The 14,611-nt window shown below is 44.8% G+C and overlaps 2 protein-coding genes across 2 annotated transcripts; both read right to left on the bottom strand.

The window, feature by feature from the left end:
- Positions 1 to 4,365, bottom strand: cdc6 (cell division cycle 6 homolog (S. cerevisiae)). The gene is made up of 11 exons (XM_003978015.3): positions 4,200 to 4,365; positions 3,366 to 3,651; positions 3,028 to 3,288; positions 2,738 to 2,937; positions 1,583 to 1,731; positions 1,253 to 1,499; positions 1,067 to 1,167; positions 920 to 987; positions 656 to 834; positions 423 to 563; positions 1 to 284 (listed from the first exon to the last, which is right to left on the bottom strand). The coding sequence occupies exons 2-11, from the start codon at positions 3,649 to 3,651 to the stop codon at positions 192 to 194; spliced, it is 1,725 nt and encodes a 574-aa protein (XP_003978064.2). The 5' UTR covers positions 4,200 to 4,365; the 3' UTR covers positions 1 to 191.
- An 873-nt stretch (positions 4,366 to 5,238) lies between these two features.
- LOC101074984 (WAS/WASL-interacting protein family member 2) lies at positions 5,239 to 14,232 on the bottom strand. Its single transcript, XM_029850811.1, has 8 exons — positions 13,721 to 14,232; positions 11,721 to 11,867; positions 11,389 to 11,521; positions 11,049 to 11,201; positions 10,175 to 10,840; positions 8,521 to 8,766; positions 8,241 to 8,342; positions 5,239 to 6,933 (listed from the first exon to the last, which is right to left on the bottom strand). The coding sequence occupies exons 2-8, from the start codon at positions 11,781 to 11,783 to the stop codon at positions 6,890 to 6,892; spliced, it is 1,407 nt and encodes a 468-aa protein (XP_029706671.1). The 5' UTR covers positions 11,784 to 11,867; positions 13,721 to 14,232; the 3' UTR covers positions 5,239 to 6,889.
- Between the last annotated feature and the right edge of the window lie 379 nt (positions 14,233 to 14,611).

The raw sequence follows: 14,611 nt of genomic DNA, 5'->3' as shown, positions 1-14,611 counted from the left end.
TTAAACGTCTTTTCATTTAATACTGAAACATGCCGTCAGTTCATGGCCGATGTCATCATCACACTTAAAAACGAGCAGCCACATAAGCGTTTAAAAAAAACAAATATAAACATTGAAAACGTTGCAAATTCTCAGCAAAAATTAGGAAAAAAAATCCAATTTAAAATAATAATTTAAAAAAAAAAACGGGGTCATGAGGGGAGTCCTGCAGCCAGGATGCTGCCCATCAGAGTACGATCCTTAAGAGCGTTCTCTACGTCCTTCTCCTCGATCTTCAGGAAGACCTGCAGGATGAAACAGACCAGTAAAAACAAAGTAGCTCCACAGTGAGCTTTAGATCCCAGCATAAAGAGATCCAGGTGTAGATGCTAAACACCCATTTGAGACGCTTCAAAACATTATCAAGCTTGTGCTGTCCGTACCTTGCTGAGTCGAGCCTCTTTGGCCTTCTTTAATGCAAAGATTCCTCGGCTCTCCAGCAGGCTGCAGAGAGACAAACACTCTCCCTGACCCACCGCAGATACCTGCCGCCGAGCACACAGGCGGCTGTACACCTCGTGGAGCTAAAAAAACACGTGCACGGAGACACCTCGTCAGCAAGACCCAAGCCAGATGGTGAAATCACAGCGCGCTCGAACAGGAGGAAGCATCTCACCTTCCCGAGGACGACCTCTTTGGTCTTTCCGTTGCGTAGGAGCAGCAGCAGGCAGCAGACCAGCAGCTTCTGCTGAAGGGGGAAACTCTCAGCATCGGAGCCATTGCCGTGAGATGCCATGCGGTCGCCATAAACCTCCGAGAGCACTCGGGCCACCTGAGGAAGGCTGACCTTCGACGCTGCACACACCAGAAGACAAGAAGCGTTAAGCTTTTCTGCACTTGGGCCTTCATGTACACAAAGAGCAGCTGCAGCAGAAGTCACCTTTAGCTTCACCTCTCTGGTCCAACGCCTTTTTCCTCTCATCGGATTCCACGACCTCAACGGCTCTCCTGCAAAGATGTAGAAACATCAACATTTCTGATCCAAACAGGCTGTCAGAACTGACAGTGCTGACTTACTGATCCATACCTGCAGATGTCCAAGGCTTTTCGTGCATCTCCCGACACTGCCGACACCTTCCTGGCACAGAATTGAACAGCTGAAGTGTCCATGATCCCGTCGGCTGAAGCCTGGTGTGATGAGCATCATCAGACCAGTCAGAATGAGTCAAGACCATAAGAACCTGTGAGACGCTTCAAAATTTTGTTGTTTTACCTGAGTGAGTCTGTCCTGGACAATGGCAACCAGCTCCTCTCTGCTGTAGGGCGGGAAGTGTAACAGCTGGGGGTGGCAGTGAGGGCGGGCTCGCAACCGGGGCAGAATACGGTCCGTCAGATCGAGAGCATTGGCGATGCCAATGAGGCAGAGGCGCGAGTTTGGCAGATATGGCCATTCAAAGATGGTGTAGAGGACATCCTGGGCCTTGCTGTCAAGTTGGTCCATTTCGTCCAGGACAAGAAGCCTGCGGAGAGAAAGCCAGAACCTCAGTCATCACCTCAGCTTCGTCTGGGACACATTACATCACAACCTTAACAGAAAACTCACACAGAAGGTCCAGGGGCCGACAGGAACCTCTGCAGTCCGTTCTGTCCGCCCGGTGCTTTCAGTTTATCAGCCAGAAGTGAGAAAATGGCGAGAGAGCTCCGAAGCGTCATGCAATTTACCACTACGCTCTGCACAGCTGACAGTCTGGCCTGCAGACAGACAAAACAATTCAATTGAACACCTGCTAGGATTGTGGGCCAACAGACACACCTCACATGTCTAACAGGGAAAAGTCTATGTTCTAACTGATAAGGCCAATTCTATGAGAATTCAATGGCACATTACTGTACGTACCGTAAATTCCGGACTATAGAGCGCACCTGATTAAACGCAGCATAATCTAATTTTAGAAGGAAAATTAATTTTGTACTTGTACAAGCCACACCGGATTTTAAGCCACAGGTATCCCACGTAGTAATATGAAAAATTAGCTCAAAAACATTCATTACCGGTATATGTTTTTATTTCCGTAAGAGACGAGTCACTGACGTGACAGACAGGTAAGAAACAACAGCCACTCTTTTCACTTGTATGTTTATACAGAGAACTTAAAACCAATTTTTATCACAAGTAAGGATTTTTTTTAACTTTTAATTTAATCCACTTAGCAACATAAACAAATATATTGTACCGGTAAATGCTTTTTTTTCTCCTAACGGTGTCTGTAACGCAGCTACCGTGAAATATACGTTTGTATCAGCTACACACAAATTACGTTGCTTATGCTTTTTTACTCAAACAATGAACAATCTAAAACACCACGATGGCCCACCTCTAAAATCTTCCATTTTCATCTCGGTGGTGATTGCTTTTGCCTTCCATCTGATTTATACGGCGGAAACACCGTGGCCACCCGCTCCACCCGCTTAGTAAAAATGACTGATTCACAATTTCATCGGGCCTCTGTCTGGACCTCTCACCAATTTTATTGGTCTACTGTTGCCAGGCAAAATGTTTTTGGCACCACGAAAAAAAAACATGAATAAGCCGCACCATGGAATAAGCCGCAGTGTTTAAAAAAAGTAGCGGCTTATAGTCCGGAATTTACGGTACATTAACCTTACAAAGCTGACATTCGGTAATTGAGCAAGCAAGGATACAAGGAAAGCTACAAAGAAATGGTGCTTTTGAAGTGTGTTTGTGCTGTTGGGCTACCTTCATTTCCTGAAGAGCACAGTTGAGGCAGGCGGTCTTGCCTGTCCCTGGGGCTCCAGAGATGTAGAGGCTGCCAGGGTGACGCTGCAGAACTTTCTCCTCCAGAAACAATCTGATGGATTCCCGTTCAGCCTCTCGGGACAGGAGCCTCTCTGGGACGGCAGTGTGGAGCGCCTGCTTCACATTCTGAAACTTTGACTCTGTTGTAGAACAAGGTGGGTCAAAACATTTGGTTTTTGTTCTTTAGGATGGATGGAAAACAGTCTTTTACAGGGAGGAATAGGATTTACCTTTATTAAGTAGATGTGCATCTGATGATTTCCCCTTAAAGTTTGTGCGTGCTGGGTTCTTGAAGGGCGTCTCCTGGCGCCTTGGTAATGATGGAGCAGGAGAGTTTGCACGTGGTGGCGACAGAGGCACCAGCTGTCGGCGAGCTGTAACTGGGGAATTCTCATCAAAGCCGAGCTTACGGGGCGATGCCACAGACATCTTGCTTTGCTTTGGAGGTGAACTCAACGGGCCGAGACTGAGGTTGCAGCTGTTGTCATCCCCTTTACAGGCAAGCGGAAGCAGAATGACCGCGAATTCAAAATAAGTGAAAACAAACTCTGTTCAGAGAGATGCTCACCTGTGCGTTTCCTGGGGCTCAGTGGAAGACGTGGCTGCAGGCTGGGAGGCAGAGCCACAGAACCTATGGGTGACAAAGGGGTGGGCTGGTGGTCCGATCGTCTCGGAGAGAGTGGTCTGATCCGGGCCAGAGTCTGTGTGAGGAACGGGGGGTCGAGCTTGGTTGGCGACTGGACCAGAGCCTGTGTTACATCTTGGATCTTGGAACGTGAAGATACTCTGCAGGATTTGCGGCGAGGGAAGTCCAGCGTGGGTTGAGCATTGCTCTGAGAGCGCGTGCTGGGCATCTGAAACACACATCATCATCATTGACAGCTGAAAAATCTGCCATTAACAACCCACTGAAGCTAAATCGCAATAATATTCTTGTTGGTCAGGTTTCAGCTGACGACAGCAAAAACCTTTTAATTATTCGAGAAAAATCCACTATTTATAATTATACCAATTATAACTACCAGAAATTATGCAGAGCCATATTTTTTACCATGTCCGGGAGAATCGTGAAGTATATGACCACATTATTCAGACTTACAATTCGCCAATAACCAAACATTTCTCAGATGGCGCCAAATGGATAAAGGAGCTCCTCCTTCCACGCAAAAGCTACCATGACGCTAGAGTTAGCTCTTAAATTTTTAACTGATGAAAATAAAATTTCAAATGTTGAAGGTTATCCCTATACATGGTGAAAAGGGTGCATTTTCTTTGTATTCAGGCGACAGAACACGAACTTCCAGAGCTGCAGGACATTCGGTTACGAGCATCCTATTCGGTTACGAGCTGCCTATTTATCAGTTCAGCTAATGTACTATAGTACTAATGGCGTGAAATTTACCTTTCTGGAAACCGCGGCAAGGGAAACTTGCTTCTGGGCGAATTTTGGATGTTATTTATTCTCTGGAAGCCTCCTTTTCCTCCCGTGTCTGTGTCCTTTCGCAGACTAGACGCGAACGCGCCAAATCTCTCCCCAGATCAGCTGTGCCCTCCCGTCACTGGCCGCTGATTGGCTCGCTGGGGAAGTGAAATGACGTCATGTCCGTTCATTGGTTTCGGCACGAAGCGGATGTTACGCCAAAATTAATCAGCCAACTAAGTTGTGGCGGGAGTTTCACGACGCTCCGTTTTTGGTGGAACAGCTTTGTTTTGTTTTATTCCAGTTTTGTGCCGGCGCGTCATCGATTATTGCTTTTATGATTCATTATTTATTATTGTTTAATACAGAATTCTTAACAACACAGTTTCATGATAAAAGTTCGCCTTATATAACAGTAAATGTACTGTTAAATTCATATTGTAAAACACAGTACAGTACCGTGTGAAACAAATGTAAATACAGACGTGCTTTAGACTGTTAAGAATATAAAAGTCAGAACGCCTGAGGCCAAAGGGCCGTTTAAATTTGTTAGTCAGACTTTGACGCTTAAGAACGTGGAAAAAACTACTTACTTTCCAGCCATTGCCAAATGCGTCGATTTGTATTCATAAACATCCAAGGTAGTTTTCTCTGTCAACTGGCTTCTTCAAACTGAAGAAGCCTTCTGGATAGAAGGCCAAACGTCTTCAAGAGAAGAAACCCAGTCCAGTTGACTACCTTGGAGAAAACTACCTTGGATACAATGACCTGGATGACTGAGAATTTACACAGACATCTTGCATCACATTTTGGGAAAGATACCCTTCGGTTGGTGCGAGAGCTTGAGAAAACAGCCAAGAAGTTAGCGGACTTTAAGAACCACCTCCGCTACAACCTCAGATGTCGACAGCAGAAGATGACTCCCACCTGTCTATTCATAAACACCATTTTCCCTCAGTTATTTAAACGAACTCTGCATAAGTGCATTTCAGAAAATAAAAATCTCAACACGGATAATCAAGTACCCTTTTCCCACATATTTATTCAAATGATAAAAACATGGTTGGTTACAGGAAATAACCACATGTCTTGCTCTTAAAGTGGAGGAGGTGACAGGAAGGCGCCGGGTCACCTGTGTGACCGGGAAGTGCAGTTCCTTCAGCTGTGTTGCTCTAATGTTCTGCCACCTGCCTCACTGGATATCCCTGGATCAGCAGTGGGAAATTCCTCATCAATTCAACTATTCACCCTCATGGTCAAACATCAAGAAGTGCTACACACAGTCCGCATCTATCAGACCACTGACAGGAACATCGTTATAATCATTTCTCTTTCCTATATTACAAGCTTTACACAACAAAAAAATAGATCATTAACTATGATTACCATATTCCTTAATGTCAAGTTACTGTATATATATTGCATTTCAAAGAAATATATATTTAAAAATTTTATTTACGCTGTTGTCACCACGTCCCTCAAAAACAAAACTTAAACCCCCACTGGTACCGATGAGTGACAACAGGTGTATGTAAGGCATGGACCAGCAGGGGGCGCTGTGTCACTCAGAATGAAGATTCAGTCTTGAACCATCTTCCTGCACGGCAACTAAGATTCGCCATGTTGTAATTAGTGTTTTAAAGTCAACTTTATAGAAAAGTGTAGGGAAAACAACCTCCACCCGATAAACCTTTCTGGCACTTAAGTATTCCTTTTTTTGGCTAGCTACGACCAGCTGCAATCAACAACCTGCTTTTCTGTACAACTATTTCAAAAAAGCAAAAAAAAAAAAAACAGAAAAAGAAAAGAAAAATCACCTCCAGCAGCAGCAAAAAGAAAAACGTTGGAATTAGAGTTTTTAAGACTTCCTTGAACAGAAAGTTGACACATGATCCCTTCTTAAAACACTTCAAAAACTCTGCGAACTGTAGCTTCATCCAACTTGGTCCAGTAAACAAAACTTTAGTGTTTCGATGTTGCAGTATCAACAACAGTTAATCAGACAGGACGAGGTACAATTAGGGAATTTGTAGACGTTGAGCTGCTGTGCGACAATGATTGGAGATGGCAAAATAAAGCAAATTTGAGGTCCACTACAACTGTGCTGGGCAGGTAATTTAACTGCACCAACGTTTGGCACACAGACATTTTCAAACGCACCCTCAGTTGGTGGTGCTGGAATGGCTATTTAAAATAAAAACTAATCCAGAAATATAACTAAACATTCTGTGGCCGATCTGTGGGTTGATATGAGGGTAGCTTCTTACAAGAAAACAAAAAAACATTAAATCAAAGACCCTTTTCCTTTCCGCATTGAACATTCCCCCACTGATTCATTCACACACCAAAAGAGTTAAATCAACCAGATCAATGTTACTCGTAAAAATCATCATGATTATGCTTTAGAAAAGATGGAATGCATCGACTTGGAAGTTTTCTGGGTTTGGTCCTGATGTGTGGAGCTATTCTGAAGCCTCTATGTCCAGTCTGCAGAGGAGGAGTGGAGTCATTCACAGTGGAAGTCTGTTAGCCGAGTGGTTTTTCAGCCTGTGCAGAGACAGATGGCATCGCTGACTCAAGCATTTGTGCTGCGTTTGCTGCTGAGCCTCCAGCTGCTGGTTTAGATGATGAGTGTGTTCCAAGTTGTAATGTGTTTTGTGATTCAAGTCTGTTCACCTCCCCACGGGTGGAGCCGGAGGAGCCCCCCTCATCATGGCTGAGGATGAAAGCACAAGTTTATTTTTAAATGCCAAAAAAACATCATTGTTGGGTAGCACATTAAGGCTGTGACACCATAACGACTGCTGACGCTCATTTCAATACTAGGATGCTTTTATTTCTTGAAAACAGGATCAACAAGTTACCGTAGTTTCACGACTATAAGGCGCACCTAAAACACTGAGATTTTCTCAAAAATCGACGGTGCGCCTTATAATATGGAGCGCCTTGTGTGTGGACTGAGTTCCAAAATCTGCTGTGCGCCTTTGGTGGGTGCACTACGGTAAACGCTCCGCCAATCGATTAGCGGCACACCTACGCGTACGGATCCCCTAAAATGGCGCCGGTCAAGCGAGACGCATATGAATGAGGCTTACTTTAAACTGCAGGCCATCGAATATGCGGCTGAAAATGGCAATTGAGCAATCTTAGTGTTTTTGCTTTATGAGGAGGCGGCATCTCTCCATACGCGCGAGGACAACTGTTGCGCAGCGGCTGCCCGCGAATTACCAGGAGAGGGTGGCCATCTTCCCTAACCCTAACCAGGAGAGGGTGGCCATCTTCCCTAACCCTAACCAGGAGAGGGTGGCCATCTTCCCTAACCCTAACCAGGAGAGGGTGGCCATCTTCCGCACCTACTGATAACCTCGCCCAGCCACATCACCAACATGGATGAGATCCCTCTGACTTTTGACATCCCTTTGACCCACAAAGTGGAGAAAAAGGGACCGGCACCGTGGCGATACGCACAACGGGGCACAAGAAGTCATCCTTCACCGTGGTTCTCGGCTGCCACGGAAAAGGACAGAGCACTGGATGACGGAAGGCGAACACTCCTTCACAAAGACTATGAGGCAGCGGCGGGCAGGTTATGATGATTAAGAAGAGGAATTCGGGATGTTGGACATTGAAATAGTGCAGCTGTTTAATTCAGATACAGAAGATGAAAACTTTGATGGTTTTGTGGCGGAAGAATGAATATTTTGTTCAATAAATGTCTCACTGTTTTACTTCCGTTGTCATTTTTTACTGTATGTTTCAGCATGCGCCTAATAATACGGTGCGCCTTATGTATGTTTTAAATACAGAAATAGCACCCATAACTGAGACTGCACCTTTTAATACAGTGCGCCCTATGGTCGTGAAAATACGGTAAACATTTTAACCCCTCAGCTTCAGTTTTTAAAACACCGGGTCAATAAACCAAAGTTGCCTGATGACAGTAAACACTGGAAGCCCCAACGTGTAAAGGGACAGCTTAGAGTACAGCCACAGAGGGCTCTTTCTGTAATTCTCAACTCTCACCCTTGTTGTTCTTGCTGGGGTACACCTTGTTGAAATGCCGGTAATCTTCTGGAGGTGGAAGGTCCTCAACTGGGTGGAAGTTGAATTTTGATTCAAAGTCATCTGGAGAAAAAATCAAAACATTCGTTGCAAATATCAAGTATCCAAAGTTCTGTGCAGTAAAAGCTCCAATAATAAAGTTAAACCACTGATGCGTCCGTCCCTCCCAGCAAATGTCAACGGGCATCTATAGAAACATTAGGACATACAACAGAGGACATGATGATCAGATCTGACTCACCTATGTTGGACCTGGAGGAGGAGATGGAGGAGTGGCCATTTCGCATGGGTGGTGGTGGCGGAGGCGGTCCGGCTGGGGTCCGTGAAGAGGAGGAAGATGAGATGGAGGAAGAGGAGGGAGGTGGAGGTGGCTTTCCTCCCCGGCTGTGGGACTCTGAGGTCGTTGAGCTGTGGACACGGTAGGGGGGTGGGGGAGGAGGGGCATCTCGACCGCCATTGCGAGACCCAGGAGTAGGCACCTGGGGGGCTGATTGGATGAATCCCAGTGATAGTAGTCATGTAGCAGAAAACAATGGACAAAATTTCTTTCAGACAGTGTTTCTACAATTGACGGCAGTTGACCGCATGAAAATGCAGTCGCTCATTACACAGCGAGCACAAACTTATCTGCCAAACCACTTCCTAATCACGGTAACCACATGTGGAAAAGGCAGCATACTCCTTGTCCACATAGAAATCCTTCAAAATTAGATGCACATATCACGATCATATTTACTCAGTCAATTCCTCATGCATTCTTGTTTGTTTGCATTAATGTGACCAGTCGAAATGAATTCCAATCAGGTCATTTTGGTAATGAAGCTTTGAGGCAGCAAGAGTGGAAGTCAAAAGAAACAGGGTAAATTCCACAGGGTTTGAGGAATGCCGAGAAACCAGGAGGCCATTGTGAGCTGATCCACCATCCAACCACAGTAGAGTTACAGCTAACAAACATCCTTCCTGTTTTTAAATTCAAGTTCTGAATATATTTCACATCAGCGGTGAAACAGAAAAGGCTCCACATGCTGCGATGAACATGACGGCAGGAAACCAAAAGAGATGCTGCCGTCAATACCAGAGGAGACAGTCTGTTTCAGCAGGTTTGAACGTGACGGCAACGCTCCACGCTCCTGCCCTCGGCTCAGTACCAGGGAGGCTGAGCTGCACCTTGCAGAATCAAAGATAACGAGTTCAAACTTGCTACGGCCTCAGAACCAACATTCCTTCACTTCATCTGAGAAAGCAAAGCGCAGCTGACGACGACACAAGAACTCCGCAAATCCAACAGCGGTGCCAAGAAACCAGGGCGGGAAAAAATATGAATCACCTTTTCTGTTGTTAAGATTTTGTGATACCGATTTAAGGGAACTCACTGGATCAATTCTCCCATAAAGACCTGGACTGATGAGTAAAAGCCACCAGTTTTATCACTGGAAATGTTGCTAGAGCTGTCAAAGAAAACCATGAGATGCATGTGGCTGTATCTCATATGCATTAACACATTATTTGGACATCCATTTAACACTCTTTACCTGCACCGAGGCTTTCCTTCAACTCGCCTCCACTATAAACTCTTACAGCCTCGTTGCCAAGGCCCAACTCAATCAGGTAATATTAGGAAGCTCTCACAGGTTGGGGGAGGGGGAAACTGCAGTTGTGTGTTTGTGGGCCATTAATAAATTAAAAGAAAATAGCTACCTTTGTGACAAAGCTCATGAAATATAATGCTAAAAATAGAATTGCTGAGGTGGCAAACATTGACCCCAACCCTGCAGATGAACAAGGAGCCTCTACAGAGAATAAAGCAAGATGGGTCCTTTCTGATCCATTCAAAGAATTAGTACATAAACTTGTCAAAACTGTCAGTTTTGCATGTCTGATACCAATATTTGTACCTGCTCTGCGTCCAGGTGGGTCTCTGGCTGGGGGCGGTGGTCTGATGGCCTGCTGAGAAGATAGGGAAGGAGAAGGAGGAGGGGGTGGAGCATGGCTACGTCCTTGGCTGCTATTTCCAGATGGTTGCTTTTTGTGCAGGGAATTGTGCCTCTGTGGAAGCTCTGGAGCTCCGCCAGCGTCCGTATGAGAGGGCCCATTGGAGATTCCGCCTGATGTGTGCGGCCTGTAAGGTGGAGGAGGTGGAGGTGCTGAAGAGCCACCTGTTGGTGGTCTGCTGGAGGACGAGGGTGGCTTTAAAGAGCTAGGAGGGGTGGGACCTCGGTTAGGGGTGGGTGGGAGGGGCTTGTCCCTACTGTGAGAGGAAGAGGAAGATGTTTTTGGTGTTGGAGGAGCGTTAGGACGACCACCTCTGTTGAAGGGTGGAGGAGGAGGTGGTGCAGAGGTGCTGTGCTTCATCCCGCTGCCTATGGAGGAGCTGCTGTTGCTGCTACTGGGAGGGCGAGATATATCAGGCAGCGATGGCCGGTGGCTACGCTGGTCTGATGGAATGGGCCTCTCAGATGGGGAGGGTGAATTGGAGCGGCCTGTTGGGGGGCGAGGGGCTAATGCCCTCGACCCCGGGGGTCGCAGAGCTGATCTGCCCACTGAGCCACCAGCAGAACCATCTAACAGAGGAGAGAAAAGATGACTTAATAACTCACATCAGACTCAGAAAGTTTTGGGGGGGGGGGCTCCTTTGTAAACAATCTCTGCATGTGGAAATCTTATACTTGCTTATTTAAGTGAAAAGCAGAAAAGTTCCAAACACAAGTGGTTACAAGGAAAAAAAAAAAGCTAAAATGAGCCTCTAATAATTCAAAGAACATTTTTTACCTCCCACTGGGCGTAATTTTGGCACACCTCCTTGAAAAAGTCCTCCCATTCCCATTGGCCCACCACCTCCAAAACCTCCACCTCCACCTCCTCCTCCGCTACCGCCTCCTCCTCCGCTACCGCCCCCTCCTCCGCTACCGCCTCCTCCTGGTTCTAGTAGAAACAGAACCACATTAAACACCAGACCTCAGTATGTTCAGGCTTATTCGTGATGTAAAACGATGCAGGGGACAGGGGACTGTCAAATGGACTTGTCCTTGCACCGACTGTATTTTTTCTCTCTTCTCGACTTCATGAATTCAGGTGCACGTGTTTGTCAAAGGCGTTTTTGCTGACTCACTCTCTAGAACTGGAGCGCTCCGGTCATTGACCACACCGACCTTCTTCAGCTTGGCACCTTTGCAGATGTCTGACAGGAGAGCTCCTCTGCCTTTTGTCTCGGAGCTGCTTAGTTTTGGAGGACTTGTGTTTGCCTGTAAAGGAAGTTAACAGAGTGTGCAATTATACCTCCCTGTTCTTTGGTCTGAAACCACTTTGGGAGGGTTGTAAAAATCCCCTTTACTGCTGATTTCTAACACCCCAAAATGACTAATCTTATATATTTTCTTCAATGAATGTGAGGAAAGAAACTATTATGAATGTAATTGTCACTATGTCAAAATGTCCACTGACCACATTGAAGGTAGGGGGAGGTGGAGGTCCTGGGGGAGGGGGAGGAGGGGGAGGAATAGGCATCTTGACCCTTTGTTGGCAATGTTCTAGGTGGGCTTGTGACAGGTGACCTCAATGTCTCCACTGGTGCAACAAACACAAAGACTCCTGCAAAACAGACACATTTAAATGAGCAGTCAGGAAAACTCCAAAACATCAGTCAGTCGCTCTGGATCATCAATCGACTTTTCAATCAATTATGCATCAACGACTTTTTCAACGGGGCCACTGATGTAACCTCTGCGGAGATTACATGATTTTATAATGACTGATATGTAATTAATACGCAGCCTCTACTCTGCTGACACTACACATCCCATGATGCTGTGCAACAGCTGCGGCACCAGTCAGGATTGACAAAATCTGCACAGGTGAACACGATCATTTTCAAAACATCGGTGAGTTCTTAAGAACTTGGCAGAGAATTCCACATGGAAATCTAAGTCTCTAACGGAGAAATGTACTATACTGAAGGCTGTAGGCATATCTAAATAATCATATCTAACGAATTCTTGTGTCACCAACTTAACAAGTAATTAATGTGGAAACCCCAATAGTCCACAGATGACTATTGGGTGACGAGGTTAATACCCCTCACCCACAACAGCTCCACAGCAAATCATCTCCAATTTAAATTGTTCAACTTGTAACAAGATGATATATGAAACAATAATTCAAAAACAATCATTTTTGTTATGTTTTTTGCATCTTTTTTGGAGTTATTGATACTTCCCAAACCAGTTGGAAGAGTTTGGTCTTACAAGGACCAGACCTTAACCCCCCCCCCAGCCTCAGGCTGCACAGCTCACAGGAGCGACAGGTTTTCACTGAGGGAAACCAAAGGAATCTCACCAAGCATGCTTGCCAGCCATTGAAGGGGGGTCATTTCCCTGGTGGAAAAAGAAATGTTTCAAGATCTGCTGAGTGCACAAGAACTGGGGCCAAAACTCACGGTCACACTTGCTTTACTGACATGGCTTCAGCATGAAAAGGTTGTTACTACTGTACCAATAACCTAAATCATTACCCAACCACTGACCCCAACTACTTTCAAACACCCATTTATTATTGGATTCAGTAAGTAAAAACAGCAAATGTGATCCCGAGAAGTTTCTTTTGAACTGATGGAATTTTTCCATGGTAGTGGCATCTTTGTTTCAAAGACTGATAAAGATATAGATTATTGCAGGAAAGGGTACTTTCTCCTGTTAAAAATATCCAAACTCTTCTCTAAGAATTATTGTTGACACAAAACATTCTTGTCCTGGAAGAAAAAAGGAATTAAAGGCAGCATTGTTTTCATGTTTTAGGCCACTGACACACACAATGTATTGCAGTAAGTTTCCTGTTCTTGTACAGTGTGATGAGCAAAGAGAATTAAATTAAACTTACATATTTATGTCATACATCCTGCACAAATGCACATAGAACCTGTGACCACAACTGTGTTAACCTCTGAGATAATTACGTACATTTAGCTACAGTATAGAAAGATAAACGCGGAAAACTGACAGCTTTTCACGAAGAATCCCAACAGGTCGTGACCCCCTCATAATGTCATTAGTCCATTCCATTCTAAATAAAAAATAAAGAGACGTTTGAAGATAATGGTAACCGAGATCTGCTCTTCCAAAGCTATAAACTCAGACAAATGGGACAACGTAAGGATTACCATGAGATACGATCATTTGAGCATACATTAATTTCCAAAAGACACACTTCGCCGAGTCTTACAGTAACACCCTAATCAGCAACTGCGCATTTATAACCTTAGAAACAAGTGGTGAATAGCGTCGGACAATTATTCAAACGGAATCATTTTCAGTATAGCCAAACAGGATTTAGCAGACGCAGAATGAATGTTGAGCTTCTTTAGCCGCTCCCAGGTGGAGGAAATGTACCTGGTATCAGCATAAACTTTGGTGGGGTTAAATAAGCTGAAACGTCAACCATTTACTCACCTTTGATGGAAGATACTGATGATGACGAAGGTTCGTTAACTTCGTCCTCCCTAATACCATGAATGAAAGGTATCGGTGTCGGGACGTCTTGGAGCAGTTTGTCAGTAGTTGGGTTGGGAGGGTGTTGGCAAGTTCTGGTGATGTAACTTAACGCCACAAAACACAGGTTAGGCGGCTAACGTTAGCTTGTTTTCGACGCGTTAGCACCTCAGCTAGTAGCGGTACTAGAGCAGCTAGCGGTACTAGAGCACTTAGCTGGCTAGCATCGAAGTGTTTACTTTCCAGCTGTCAGTGTCAGCGCAGTCCGGCTGGCTGTAAATGCCGTCACTCTGACTTATTTGCGCTATCGCAATACAATAAACTTAAAAAAAATTACCCGATGGTTATTTTAAGCAGTTTCATGAAGCTGCGAAAAACTTTACCCGCACTCCTGACCTGCAAGCAAAGCCATTCTTCCCCCGACACAGTTTTATCGGTCCCTCAAGAACCCGGAAATGGATCGAGCGACACAAAATGGAGGCAGATCTGTTGCGTTCAAGGGATGTCGTACTTTTTCCAATTTGAGGTTCACCGGAAAAGATGTATTTGAAAAAAAGTATTAACACTAAAATTATAGTTACTGACACTTTTTTAAAAATGTATTTGAAGATTATATTATTTTGGGTTATTATCTAGATTGAGCTTAATTTTGAAGGAGAGAATTTGTGATATCGTTAGATTTAGATATAGGTTTTTTTTAATTAAGTCGTTTATTTTAGAACTTCATTACTCCATATTTGCTTTGCTGGAACCGTTCTGTGAATTTCATATAAAAAATATATCATGCACATTCTCTTGACCTTCTATCTATTTGTAAAATTCAGGATTTTTAAAAAAAAATCTTGTAAAGGT

This window comes from Takifugu rubripes, chromosome 17 (genome assembly GCF_901000725.2).
Source record: "Takifugu rubripes chromosome 17, fTakRub1.2, whole genome shotgun sequence".
Lineage (NCBI taxonomy): Eukaryota > Metazoa > Chordata > Actinopteri > Tetraodontiformes > Tetraodontidae > Takifugu > Takifugu rubripes.
This window is presented reverse-complemented; position numbering and strand designations above follow the sequence as displayed.